Genomic DNA, 13,768 nt, shown 5'->3' with positions numbered 1-13,768 from the left:
TAGGAGCACAGAGACCAGTGTCTGCTGCCCTGCCCTGCCTCAAACAAGCACTACAGAGCACAGACTGATCTTCAATATAGGTTAGTGGAGTGAAGGCGGAAACGGCTCCAGATACACCCACTGGAGCAGAGGGTAGGGCAGAGGGTGGTGAGAAGGTGGGCACACCCAGGGCTCCTGGATCTGCTGGTGGCAAGGTGCTGGGAATACAACACTGGGGGTCTCCCCTTTCAGGTAGCATGGGAGCTGCCCAGTTGTGAAGGTAGCACACTCAGAGCAGAGGGAGGCAGAGGAACATAGAAACAGCACCAAATCCTCCCTGCCCCACAAAGGTGCTGGGCCCAGCTGCTGTAATGTGAACCACGAAAGGGGGAACAAGGTCCCAGAGGCCAAGAGGCTCTATGGGGGATGGTCCATGCATAGACCTGGGGTGCTGGAGTGCCCCACAATCCACTGGGTCCACTGTAGGTTGAAGTAGCCTTGCCTGGGGACCCCAGTCTCCTCTTCTGCAATAAAGCTCCCCACACCTCCAGTTCTCGGGGGGGGGGGGGGGAGACTCAGGATGGCCTCCATTGGAAGAGGGCTGAAACTTTCCAAACGCATGAGTATCTCCAACTGTCCTTCCCCAGCCGCTCCTAACTGGACCCCAGGACTGGTGCACAGTGATCTCAGGGTGGGTGGGTGGTGGCGGGGATGCTTGAAAGGAGGAGGGGCAAATAAAACCAAGTAATTGCTCCTGGGCAGCATGTGCGCTCCACACCCTGGCCGCTTCGGACTGATGGCCAAGGCCGGGGCCCAGCTGCCCCTCCCCGCTGGGCGCCCCGAGGGGCTTCAGGCTCTACCCGAGTGATTGCCAGTAAGGGCCGCCCCTCGGGAGCGCCCGACCATGGGACACATGTGTTGGTGCTCTGACGCCCCTTCCGTCAAGAGGGTTGGGGGCCGCGGGGACGGGGAAATTGACAAAGACGCAGGGACAGGGACAGCAAGTCAGGAATGGAGGAACCGAAAAGTTGGCTAAAGGAACAGAGAAACCAAGGAAGAGAGAAGGGCGATGGAGACAAGGGAATGAGGAAAGAGGGAGGAACAAAGGACCGGGTAGGGTAGTGGAAGAATGAGGGAAGGGGCGGAGGATCAAAATACGTGGACACAGCGACCGGGTGACTGGGACTAACAGAAGGGGACAGGGATGTGGTCGGGTCGGAGAGCAGCACTGGGGCGGATTGTCCGGGAGGAGGCGGGAAGCACGGGGTGAGGAACTGCGCCTTGCACGTCCCGCTGGCGCCCGAGGGTTCCGCTCGGTAATTAGGCATCGGTCCAGATGGGCCCCCCAGTCCCGCAATCAAAATGCTAATTGGCCCCGCGCCTCCGGCTGAACCTCTGCCTGGACCCCCTGGGAGGGGGCAGGGACAAGCGGTTCGCCCGAGGGGGATCCTTGTCCCCGCCCCCGCTACGGGCCCCGCCGGCTGCGGCCCCGCCGGCTGCGGCTCCGCGATAAGGGGGTGGCCGCGCCCCGCCTCCCCCCCTCGGGAGCAACTGTCACGCAAGATGAATATCCCGCCGCTGCTGCCTCCCGGGTCGCTGCCACAAAGCCGTCCTGTGGTCTCCGCCGCGTCCCCGCGCCGGGCCGTGTCGCTCACAGCCACCCTTACTCGGCTCCTGGGCTGACACGCCGGAGGAAGCCGGGAGCCGCGCAGGCAGCGGGGCGCTGATCTCAGCACTCCCGGCACGCCCCCGTAGGCGCGCCCTTGGCCGATGTCCGCGGGCCCGCCTTGCCGCCCCGCACAAGGTCACCGCGTGCAAAGACGGGAGAGCGCGCGCCCTCGCCTTGAGCTCGCTCCCGGCTCAGACGCACCCGGACACTCCTGGGAGCCAACCCTGCAACCTTGATCCCAGAGACGACGGGCCGCGTGGGGGCGCGCTCTCAGCGTGGAGACCGGAACCACCGGGCGGGGGCGGGTGAGGGGACAATGGAGTGCCGGGTCCTAATTGGGGACATATGTCCCCGCGCGCGGCCATTGTGCAGCCCGGAACTCCCCGCATCCCCTCGCCTGCCATTGGCCGCTGGGCCTGACGTCAATGGGGGGGGGTTCAAGCTCGGGGCGGGCTGCCGGGGGAAGGGTTATCCGCCTGGTTGCGGGACCGCGTTGGGGAGCTGAAGGAGCGCGGAAGGGCGGAAAACCACCAATGAACCCGAATTTCTAGAGCAAGGTCATAGCAGCCCCTCTCCCCCTTCACACCCCGCTGGCTGCGTCGCCGCTGCGCTCGACCTCCGCCCCTTGGGAGAAAGGCGGGCGTGGAGGAGGCCTCTCCGGCGGGCACGGGGTCAGCCCGGGTGACCGAGTGGCAGCGAGACACTGCGGCACAGGGCGCGCGCAGCTCTTCCACACTGCACTTTCGCTGCCTCAGCATTCGCGCCTTTGCCTCCCGCCTCCCCCACCTGCCCCCGCAGATCCCTCTCCTCCACACCCGAAAGCTAGGCTGGCCGGATCATTCTGGGGTCCGCCCTGCGTTCCTTCCCCCACGGTTCCAGGTTGGGGCTCGTGGGTCCCAGGCCTGTTTCCACCTCTTCCCCACCCCCGACAATGCTGCAGACCGCTGGGCCTCCGTTCCCGGAGCCTCCCGAGGGAACTCCACACAAGCAAGGGGCCGCGGAACCCCCAAGACCCCTCCCAGGAGACCCTGGCTGGGGCCTGGCCCAGCGCAGCCATTTCCGCCATCCTCTCCCCCACACCTCCCTCCCCCTCCTGCAGCTCCTGGGCTTTAAAAGCCGGAGGCTGGGCCGGGCCGCAGGCAGAGGCGGCCGCGGGTGCAGGAGGCTGGGCCCAAAAGCTGTCTGAGCGTCGAGCCCCGCCCCTGGAGCCCCCGTCCCTCCCTCCCACCTTCCCTCGGCCCGCCCTCCCTGCGCACCCCTCCCCCCGAGGACCCCCGCCCCCCTCCCGCCGCCGCCGCCGCCGCCGCTCGCTCCGGCTGCAGAACAATAAAGCAAGCCTCCCAGAGACCCCCACCGAGGACCCCCGCCCGGAGGCCGAGCCCCGGCGGCCCGCCCCTTGCCGCCTGCGCCGGCTGAGTGCGCCCGGTCGCTGGCCGAGGTGCTGGCCGGGCCGGCGCTGGCCGCGGTGCTGAAGCTGCTGGTGCTCCTGCCGCCGCCGCGTTCTGCCGGCCCGGTGCTGCCACCCCCGGGGGCATGGGGGGTCGCTGACTGAGGCTCCGACGCGGCGGCGGCGGGGAGGGGAAGGGGGCCGCGGAGCCGGGCCAGCCCTGCACCCACGCTTAGCCTCCAGGCCCGGGACGGAGCCGCTCCCCCCCTCCCCGCCCCCCCACAGCCTCCTCCCCCGCCTGTCCAGGGGCGGCACTGCGGGCTGGGAAGCCGGGACCAGAGGAGGAAAGGAAGGAAGGAAGGAAGGAAAGAAGGAAGGAAGAGAAGAGAAGAGAAAAGAAGAGAAGGAGAAGAAGAGGGCTATGGAGTAGAAGAGGAGGAAACACAGGACAGGAAGGCAGGCAGGAGGAGAGAGGACAGCACTCGTGCGGCAGCATCCAAAGGCCAGAGTGGGGACCCGTGCTGCTTCCGCCGCTCCTCGGATGGTGACGGAGCCCCGCCGCGGCCGCAGCCCCCCCCGCGTCCCGGCTCCGCAGGCCTACAGCGCCGGAGCCCTGCAGGAATCATGCCCAGATCCTTCCTGGTCAAGAAGGTCAAACTTGACACGTTCTCCTCGGCAGACCTCGAGAGCTCCTACGGGCGCGCCCGAAGCGACCTCGGCGTGCGACTGCAGGAGAAAGGTGCGAGCTGGCATGAGGCTGGGGGCTGCGAGGGGCCCAGGGCAATGCTGGAAGGGGTAGGGGGCCAGAGTGTGGGGCTGGAGGGAGCAGGAGCCCCAGGAAATAGATCCGAGGAAACCAGAACCAGCAGGAGGCGGTGGCTGGAGCAGGACTTGGTTGGGGGGGAGGAGATGGGGGTGGGGAGAGGGGAGCCCAGATGCAGGCCAGAGCCAAGCCAAAGGTGGCAGGGAGAGTGTCAATACAGGAGAGAAGGTGGGGAACAGGGGTCAGGAACAGGAGGTACTTGAAGGTTCACACAGACCCATACCCTGACCCACGGTGGGACAAACACAGAATGGACACCTGCTGACACGACAGAACCTAGGGATGCATCAAACCCACACTCAAAAAACTGGGCCTGCCTCAGAATTCTCTTTGCTTCTTTGGCTACAATTCCAGGACCCCCTCCTAGGAACAGTAGGGAAGTGCTGAGCGTCAGGGAGTAGCCATGTGGTCCAGTGGGGGCCGCCCACCTGTCTGGCAAAGGTACCAGCAGAGACAGCAGCTGTGTCCTTCCTTGAAGCCTGGGTCAGGGAGAAGGGTGTGGGTAGGTGGGCTGTGGGCACAGGAGGTCCAAAGTGCTGGAGATAGGGGGAGGTTCTTTGTGTAAGGGTGCCCAAATTCAAGGACAACTGTTAGCATGCAGGCAAGGAGGCTGGGAGTGCCAGCAGCCTGGGGTGATAAAACAAGTGTGACCTGCAGGAGCATAAGCCTGTGTGTGAGCCTGTGTGCGCCCATGTGACTGCATGTGGCCATGTGACTGTGCGCTTGTGTGTGACCCTGTATGAGTGTGTGCCTGCCTGTGTGCCACTACATGGGACCATGTGACTCTGAGGCCATTATGCACCCATGTGACTGGTGACCCTGGTGGAGAGTGTGTTGGGGTGCTTGACCCTGCATGAGTAGGTGGCATATGCCTGGATCAGGGCTCTGCCCAACCTGAGGGGACTCCAGGGTTGACAGTGTCTGAGAGAGTGGGTGTAACACCGAAGAAGACAGAGTCTGTATCGTGTGGGATGTGCATTTGTGACTCTGAGATCCATCTCATGCCTTGAGAACAACTGCAGTTACCAGCATGAAGAATGCTGCCTGCCTGCAGTTTGTCCCTGTGAAGGTGTCCCCTGGTGGACACCCTGGCTCCGTCTCCAGCACAGCGTCTTCCTGGTCACCCTCCTGGGGCTTGGGAAGACCCCCACGAAGGATTGGGGCCTGGGGGAAGAGGGCAAAGTAGAACAAGGTAGGACCCAAGGGTACAGGATGATCTGACTGAAGGGAGTGAGGGGAGAAGCAGAGTGGATGGAGGGAGAGGGTTTGGAGTTGAAGGGGATCCAGTCTCGTGAGTAGAGGGAGACCTGGGAGATGAAAGGGAGGTGCTAGATTGGCTGCGGGAGGAATAAGCCTCCAGGGCTTGTTGGTGGACCTAAAGCACTAGAGATGGGCAGCATCAAGGCTGGGCGCAGGTTGCCGCCGGCCGGGTGTAAGAGTTAGTGGGAACTACCAGAGCGGGAGCCACGGGGTCCCTGGACAGGCAGCCCTGGCTTTGTGCGCTGCGGGTCTGCAGTGTGTTGCATAATCAGGGAAAACTGCTGAAGTGGGGAAACCCGAAGGGGGGGAGAGGGGGAGGGGGAGCAGAGTGGGGAGGAGGGGAAGGAGGGCGAGGAAAGCGCCGCCCCTCCCCCCTGACCTTGAAGCTCCGCAGAAGGAGGGGGGTAGCCGCACCCGAAGATGCGACTCTCCTTCTCCTGCGAGGGTGGGGCGGGCGGGTGGCGGGGCGGAGCCGGGGCCTGTCTCATCTCTCCTTTCCTCTCTTCCCCTCCCTGCCGTCTCCATCCTCCCTGCCCCGCCGTCCCTCGGTCCCTTGTCCTTTGTCCTCTTCGTTGTTTGCTCCTTCCCGGACCTCGTGTCTCCTGCCGCCCGCCCGCGTGTGTCTCTCTTGCTGCTCCATTCCCCTCCCGCTGTCTGCTTGTCTGTTCGCCTCGGTTCTCAGGATACCTCAACGACTACGCGGGGCCCGCCTCCGTCTACGATGGCGACGCCGAGGCGGACTTGCTCAAAGGGCCATCCCCGGAGCCTATGTACGCTGCGGCCGTGCGGGGAGAGCTGGGCCCGGCGGCTGCGGGTTCGGCGCCGCCGCCCACCCCGCGCCCGGAGCTGGCCACAGCCGCGGGTGGCTACATCAACGGCGACGCGGCGGTTAGCGAAGGCTATGCTGCCGACGCCTTCTTCATCACCGACGGGCGCTCCCGCCGTAAGGCTGCCAACGCCGCCGCCGCCCCCTCCACGGCCTCGGCGGCGGCCCCCGACGGCGACGGCGGAGGCGGGGCCGGGGTGGGCGCCCGTGGTGCAGGGTCTGGGCCCGGAGGGCGGGGCGGCGCACGCGCGGGGGCAGGCACCGAGGCGCGCGCGGGGCCCGGGGCCGGCAGCGCGGGAGGCCGGCACGCCTGCGGCGAGTGCGGCAAAACGTACGCCACGTCGTCGAATCTGAGCCGCCACAAGCAGACACACCGCAGCCTGGACAGTCAGCTGGCGCGGCGCTGCCCGACGTGCGGCAAGGTGTACGTGTCCATGCCGGCCATGGCCATGCACCTGCTCACGCACGACCTGCGCCACAAGTGCGGCGTGTGCGGTAAGGCCTTCTCCCGGCCCTGGCTGCTGCAGGGCCACATGCGCTCCCACACCGGAGAGAAACCCTTCGGCTGCGCGCACTGCGGCAAGGCCTTCGCCGACCGCTCCAACCTGCGCGCGCACATGCAGACGCACTCGGCCTTCAAGCACTTCCAGTGCAAGCGCTGCAAGAAGAGCTTCGCGCTCAAGTCCTATCTCAACAAGCACTACGAGTCGGCCTGCTTCAAGGGCGCGGCCGGCAGCGGCCCCCCGGCCCCGGCCCCTGCCGCGCCGCCGCAGCTCAGCCCAGTGCAGGCCTAGAGCCGCGGTGCCTCCGCCAGCCGGGTCGGCTCTCAGCAATACGGGCCCCCAGGGAGGTCTCCGCCGGCGACCAGGCGGAGGGGCCGGAGGGCGGGCCCCTCCTCACAGCAATAGGGGGAGGGGGCCCGGCCCCGCCCCGCCCGCCAGGGGCCTTGCCGGCCCCTTCAAGCAATAGGGTCCCGAGGGGAGACCCACCCCGAGCCCCCTCCCTTCCCCTCCAGGGTGCCCCAGGCTTTTACCCAGCAATAGGGTCGAGGAGATCCTGAACCGAACCTCATCTCCGAGTTAGGTCTCTGAAGACCCGGGTAGGGTGAGGTAGGGAGCGCCCCCTCCTGCCTCTTCTGCGCCCCTGGATCGCGTCGCAGAGACTCAGGTCTTCCCCACCCCTTCCCAAGCCTTCCAGGGCCAGGCCTGCGGCCTAGACGTCCAGGGAGCCGGTCCCTCCCCGGCAACAGGTCGGGGAGGAGCAGGATGGGGGCTGCAGAGACGTCCCTACTCCTCAGTGTTCGTTGAACCCCGGGAGTGTTAGACGCGTTGGGGATCGGGGAGGGGGGCGGATGGCGGCACCTCTCTCCCTCGGGTTCCTTCTGGGGCCTCAATCCGAGCCGCTCTCCAACCCTTGCCTCGCATCCTCTGCCAAATCCGAATTCTTCCAGCCCTGCTTCCCGGGCTCTGTCGTCCATAACGAATAATAATGACGCATATCAAATCGCATGGACTTATCCGACCTCCTCAGACCCCGCTCCTGCCCTGCCCCGGGACCCCCTCCCTCGTACCCGGGCATTCGGTGTTGGAGAACGGATTCCTGGGGCCCGGCAGGCAGCCCTGGGCACGGCCCTCCACACCTCTCTGTATTCGCTTTGCGGGTAAAGCCCCCTAGGGGGGGTTGCGGATGCGTCGGGTTCCTTTCTTTCCTGTATTTGTACGTTTTATTTATGAACGGATTGCACTCGGGTCAGGGAAGGGGCGCTGAGGCCCCTGTCCTTCCCGCCGACGCCGGGGGCTTGGGATGTCCAGGATCACTTTCCCCGCCCCTGAACCCCTCCCTACCTGGGCGCCTCTTGGGAGCCTCAGGCCCCTCCCTCACTCTGTTGCCAACTTACGCCCGTCTATGCCAAAGCCTCGGCGGTGACCCCGCCCCAAGGGCCCGCCCCATTGGCCGCCGCCTTTGTGACGTCACTGCATGCAGCCCCAACCCTCCTCCTGTCCCTTCCCGGGGCTGCCCGTTCCCTGTCCCTCTTAGTTAGTCCGAAGCCAACTATAGAGCAATAATGCGCACTGCATGCCAAGCTGCCGCCGCCTCTAGAGTTACTGAGAATCAGGTATCCCCTGCCCAACCCACCCCCTAGGCCCCTAGATCAGGGACGCTGCGCGGGGCCGGATGCGCAGACTTTCTTCCTCCTCCTCTTCCCTCCCCCCCTCCCTCCCACGGCAGAGGCCGGCAGGTGTAATGGTTCCAGGGGCAGGGGCAGGGTGGTTGCCCCCCAAGGCCCCTCCTTCATTTGTACATCACCCACTGACCGTTCATTAGGCATTTATCATGTGCCAGGCCCACTGCTGAGTCCACCTGGGATCCGGCGACCTGCAGGGGGTGTATGTTCTTGACAGGAGCCCAACGGGCTTGGGTGGGCCAGGGATGGCGGCAGATGCAGAGAGCCGCGGTCCCTAGACCCCAACCTTGGGCCCCTCACTCCTCCCCACTGTAGCCCGGGGCCAGTGCTCGGCACGGTGGGGCTCTGCCTTTGACTTGGGTTCTCAGCTCAGGTGGCACAGACCCAGGGCCCCAAGGCCCAGTGCCACCAGGACCCACATACTAACTCCCATTCCTTCCATCCCCTGGCAGCGGCGGCTCTGCCATGTCAGGCCAGGGCCCCAGGCCACACGAAAAGGTGCCCACTGGAGTGTATTACCAGGCTGGCCCCATCCCCGTGGGTATCAAGCCCGGCTGCCATCCAGCTGCACCCGCAGGGGCCAGCGGGCCCGAAGGCCCATCATAGCAGGGCCATGTCCAAACCCTTTATATCCCAGCTCGGTATTCACACAGCTCCCAAGCCGCGGCCTGCCCGCCTGTGCCGGGCACACCCGCATGCACACGCACATACAGGCATCCCACCATACCCCACACGCCTATCTACCTACCTAAGGAGAAGGCTGGAGGGCCGTGAGCCGGCCAGGGTCTCCCGCTTCTCCCCACACCCCGCCGCCGTGGAAAGCCATGGGCCCCCTCCCGCCCCCATAACTAAGCAGCACAATAACCGACTTAGCGAATTCAGGTAGAAGGAACGTTTAGGTAGCACCTATTTTGTACTGATTCTACGAGTAGGGCCCGAGATGCGGGGGCCCTCGGGTGGGGGCTGCGGCCGCCGGCCCGCCCTGCCCCCACCCTTGCCTGTGCCCCGCCGCCTTGTACATACTCCCACCCGGAACAGGCCGGGATTTTTACTCGGGCCGCGCCCCTCTTCCGCCCCCGTTTGGGGCCGGGCCGGCCGGACAGACGGACGGACGGACAGACCTCCTTCCTAAGCACAATAGCACCAGCTCCCCGGAGCGCCGCACCTCCACGAGGAGAATAAATGCCACTCTTGATAGAACTTGCAGTGTTGGGCTGATGTATACAGGGCTGGGCCGGTGCTGCAGGGTGTGCTGGGGACGCCTGCAGCGGGGTGGGGGTGGGGAGGCGCGCCTTCCTGGTCCTGCCACACATCAGAGGCCCGGCAGGTGCAGGCCCAGCAAGGGGACTGGCAGCCTCCCCAGGAGGCCCTGAAGTCACGCCAGTACACTTTGCTAGGCTGCACCCGTGTCCCCTTTTGCAAGAAGTTAGTCTTTCACCTGGAGGGCCGACTTGGCAGGCTAAGCACGAGCGCCCACCCCTGAAGGCAAAGCGGTTGGCATTGCTCCGGTGGCAGGTGAATCTGCTCTGTGCCAGGAACGGGGGAGCTGAGGGACTCCAGCCTTCAGCCAGGCCCAGCCCAGGACTGATCTAGAATGGCCAGAGTAGGTACCACAGGGCCCACAGTCCTATGGCCTTGGGTGCCCCCACTCTGTAGGAGCTCCTGCTGCCCCTGCAGGCCTGGCAGCCACAGCAAGCCTTCCTCCATGTCAGGCCAGGGCCCCAGGCCACATGAAAGGTGCCCGTTGGAGCGTATTACCTAGAGGACATGGGGACTACAGAAGTGGTGAGGTCTGACACTTTCCTGTAGCCTGCTGTCCACATTCTGACTCCCAAACTCAGGGGATGCGTTCCCCTACTGTCTGAGGAGGCCTCCAGAGACAGCTGGGCCAGGCTGGTTCTGGGGAAGAGGTGCCCAGGGGAAACAGAAGCTTCCACAGTTACTCACAACCCTCGGGCTCCAGACAGGATGAGTCTAGTTGAGGAGACACGGGCAGAGCTGTGCTGGGCTCAGACAGCCCAGGGAAATGGACCCTTCTGCCGAGCAAATGTCCCCATGCACTCAGGCATGTAGGCAAGAGCTGAGAGGCCTAAAATCTTTGGGGACGGGTAGTCAAAGCAGGTTAGCCCAGGGCCAGCACAGCTGTCTACACCCTGGCAGGAGACAAGCCCACCCAGACTCTACTGGTATGGACAGCGGGGGGAGCCTGATCAGCAGCAGGTCACAGCCTGTGGGCCGGCTGCTCAAGATGGGGCTCACAGCAGGGTGGGTGACCCCTTCTGGGGAGCACTGTCAGCCTTAATCTCAGGAGTGAAAGCCCCTGGCACTGCTGGAGGTCAGGCCCTCTGGCTCAGAAGTCCTTGACTTTCAGAGTCCCAGGTTAGGTAGGCAGCACTGCCTAATTTGCATATGAAGAATATGAGCCTCAGAGAGAGAATAGCTGGTCCGAGGGCTTCCCTTGACCAAAGTCCTGCCCCAGTACCCCGCCCACCCTATGCTAGGCTTCACGCCTGCATGGGTGCCAGCGGCAGGGAGGGGGCCTCCTTAGAGGTCCACTCCTCCTCAGGGCTCCAAAGCTGCTGGGTCTGGACTGACTGTTTCTGCTCCTCTAGGACTCTGAGGTGTGGCAGGGGAAGGATGGAGGCTGCCTCCCCAGGGCCCTGGATGAGCCCATCCTTGTCTCCATAGGTGTCTGTGGACAGGACTGTGCATCCCAGAGAATGGGCAGCACAGGCTTCTGACCTCTGTGTCCAGAGTCTTCTTGCTGGCCGCTCCCCTCCCAGGCCCTCTTGGCCTCCCCAAGTCGCCTCCAACCTGGAGTCAGCCCAAGGCCTTTTCTAAACTCCCAAACCCTTCAAGCCCTTTATTCGGCCAGGCCCACAAGACTCCTCTCCACGGGCCCAGGCCCCCCTAATCTGTTGCCGCCTCAGCAAGGAGATTACCCACTGAGCTTTCTTCTACAGCTCCTCACACACATTTGTCCCCAAACAACCCCACCTGCCTTGACCTTCTCCCTCTCCCCTGGCGCCCTGGGCTGCACCCCACCCAGGATTCTGAGGTGCTGGAGCTGTGGTGGAGGAGCAGGGGTGGTAAGGGGTGGTGATGTAGGCCCACTTCCCCCCCAGAGGCCGCCCCGCCCATCAACAACAGGCCCCACCTCCATCAAGCAGGCCCCGCCCCTGTTGATGCAGAGGCTCTTCCTCATTGGTTCGTTCACAGCCCATGCCTTCTCATTGGCCCGAGGCTCTGATTTCCTCCTCTCTCAACGCCAGCGCCGGAACCTTGGTTCCTCCTTGGCCCCTGATCAGATTGGTCCTCCCTGGTGGCTCCCGGTCCTCTCTGGTCGCCTCACTCCTGCTGCCTCTTGCCAGCCAACGGCTTGGAGCCCGGATGCGGACACAGGCAGCCGCCTCCAACACTGCCCTTCACTCCTCACTGGCTACCCAACTCAGCCTCTCCGGGCCTACTGGCAGCCTGAGCCATCAATCTTCCCTTCTGCCAATGGAGTGACAGCCCGGCCAGCCCTGTAGTTCTTGGCACTGTACTGGGGGATGGCATGGCCAGGGGAGCAGAGACATGTGGGAGCGTGTGCCTGACTTCCCGCGACCTTCCAGGAAGTGGGGACCAGGGAGTGGGGAAGGAGGGGCAGAGCTCCCAGGGCTCACCCCTACTCTGTGGGCTCCTAGGTCTTACCTCCCTTGGGATCAGTACTCAAAAAGGCCAAGGTCTGCCTGGCCCAGCCCAGCTGATGAACAGATGAGTGTTCTGGCACCCTGGATAGGGGACGAGGCTGGTTGTGACCCACTGAGGCCAGGCTCTGTGTGCATGCGAGAGGGGTTCTCTCGCCCAATCAGGGAGGACCCTTCAGCAAGGTAGTCTTACCCTGCCAGGTAGGGAGGCCAGGCTGGCATCAGCTTCACATGGGCCAGTGACTGCACAACGTGTCATAGGGTCCCAGGTGACTGTCGTGGAGGTGATGGATCAGGAGCTAGCCTGGCGGGAAGGCGGTGGCCAGTCCATAGGTGAAGCTGCTGACCTCAGGCTGAGCCTCTTGCTTTATTTGCTGTCAGAGGGGCACTCTTCTTGGCCTTGCTAAGGGGAGTGGATGGCCAGTAGGTTCTGCTGGTAGGGCTGTTTCTTGGGTAAAACCAGGCCTGAGGGCCCCCCCCCCCCCACCGCAGCCTCACATTCGGAGATCCAGAATGTTCACACTCCATACTCTGCAAAATGCCACTCAAGCCAAGGTGGGGCATGCACTTCAGGCCGCACCATGCAGTTGTTATAGTGGGTTGGTTGCTTTGTTTAACGGCTGGATGATTGCATAGACTGCAATGACACTGAAGCCTCCAGGATTCTCATGCCCTGGCAAAACTGGCCTGGGTGGGAAATGGGGGAGGCTCTGCAGGTCTACAGATGTGGATGGAAGGGGCTGGATGGAGAGGCAGGCCAGTGTGCCCATGGAGGGGGGCAGGACCCTCAGCCCACCCAGGCCCAGCCCATTACCCAACAAAAGTTTGCGGGCCTGATGCTCGGTGAGGCCAAACAAACCAAAAGGTTGTTTGGAGCAGAGATAGGTTTATTGCAGGGGCAAGCAAGGAGGACGGGTGGCTCCCGCTTGAAAACCCTGAATTCCTTGATGGTTTTTTGGGGAAAAGTTTTTGTAGACAAGACTTGGCATGAGGGCTGCCGGGTATGTGACTTCCTGATTGGCTGGTGGCGAGGTAACAGGGCAGCATTCTAGGAATTCGTGCTCAGGCTGAAGTTGCTATCCTTCACCTTGGGGAGCCATAGTTCCAGCAGAACTCAGAGATACTGTTACCTATGTTCCTTGAGGAGGAACCAGGACCCTGCCACAGGGCTGCACTATTATTTCTTGACTGTTCCTCCTTTGTTTCTGCTTTCCCTCCCTTCCCAGATTAGCAACTATTTGAATCTGCCCTTTAGAACTCAGGGAAGGTCAAGGAGGCTGAATGAAGCCTATTTCTTACAAACAAGCAATGGCGCACACAGAATGGACTTGTACCAGAGAGGACCGCACAGGGTCCTGCTCTATTTCAGGCCTGCAGGGGAGAGGTGGCGGCCCTGGGACTTGATGGGCAGGGCAGGCTTGCTGGGACGCGGGGCCTGGGGCCTTTCTCCTGCCCTATCCTCTGGCCTGGCGTTTCTCTGAACAACCTAAGCCGAGGAAAAAGGGGGTGCCTACTGTGGTAACTAGAGGGTTCGTGGAGCAGGACTGCGCCACCAGGCGCGGCAACCCCAGCAGACACGGCCCCGGACCCTGGCGGCATGACTCAGGAGGCATTTCATAAATAACCCACATCCCCACACTCGCGCCTGGGCTAAGTGACGAAACTCTGTGTTTATAGAGTGGGACAAGGGGCAGGCAGCAGTCAGGGGAGGCGGGCGGCTGCTAGGAAGCTGCCTCGGCTCGCATCCCCTCTCCGGCTCGCGCCAGGCGACCACAACTCCCAGAGTCCCCCGCGCGCCCGCGGACTACAAATGGACACGTGCCCGGCCCTCGGGCCAGTTAGCGGCTGGGGGAGTGACGCTGCCGCGCGCTGCCGCCTAACCTAGAGGGCGCGCGCTGATTGGCGGCGCGGGCTAGCGCGCGGGCTACGGCGGCCGGCAGGGGGCGGTGG

The 13,768-nt window shown here is 63.9% G+C and overlaps 1 protein-coding gene across 1 annotated transcript; it reads left to right on the top strand.

Moving 5' to 3' along the window:
• The first annotated feature begins 3,412 nt into the window (after positions 1-3,412).
• On the top strand, positions 3,413-9,307 carry SCRT1 (scratch family transcriptional repressor 1). The gene is made up of 2 exons (XM_074352887.1): positions 3,413-3,774; positions 5,801-9,307. The coding sequence occupies exons 1-2, from the start codon at positions 3,660-3,662 to the stop codon at positions 6,736-6,738; spliced, it is 1,053 nt and encodes a 350-aa protein (XP_074208988.1). The 5' UTR covers positions 3,413-3,659; the 3' UTR covers positions 6,739-9,307.
• Positions 9,308-13,768: the final 4,461 nt, after the last annotated feature.

Source organism: Camelus bactrianus, chromosome 25 (genome assembly GCF_048773025.1).
Source record: "Camelus bactrianus isolate YW-2024 breed Bactrian camel chromosome 25, ASM4877302v1, whole genome shotgun sequence".
NCBI classification, from domain to species: Eukaryota; Metazoa; Chordata; class Mammalia; order Artiodactyla; family Camelidae; genus Camelus; species Camelus bactrianus.
Note: the sequence above shows the minus strand (reverse complement) of the source record. Positions and strands in the feature narration are given on the sequence as shown.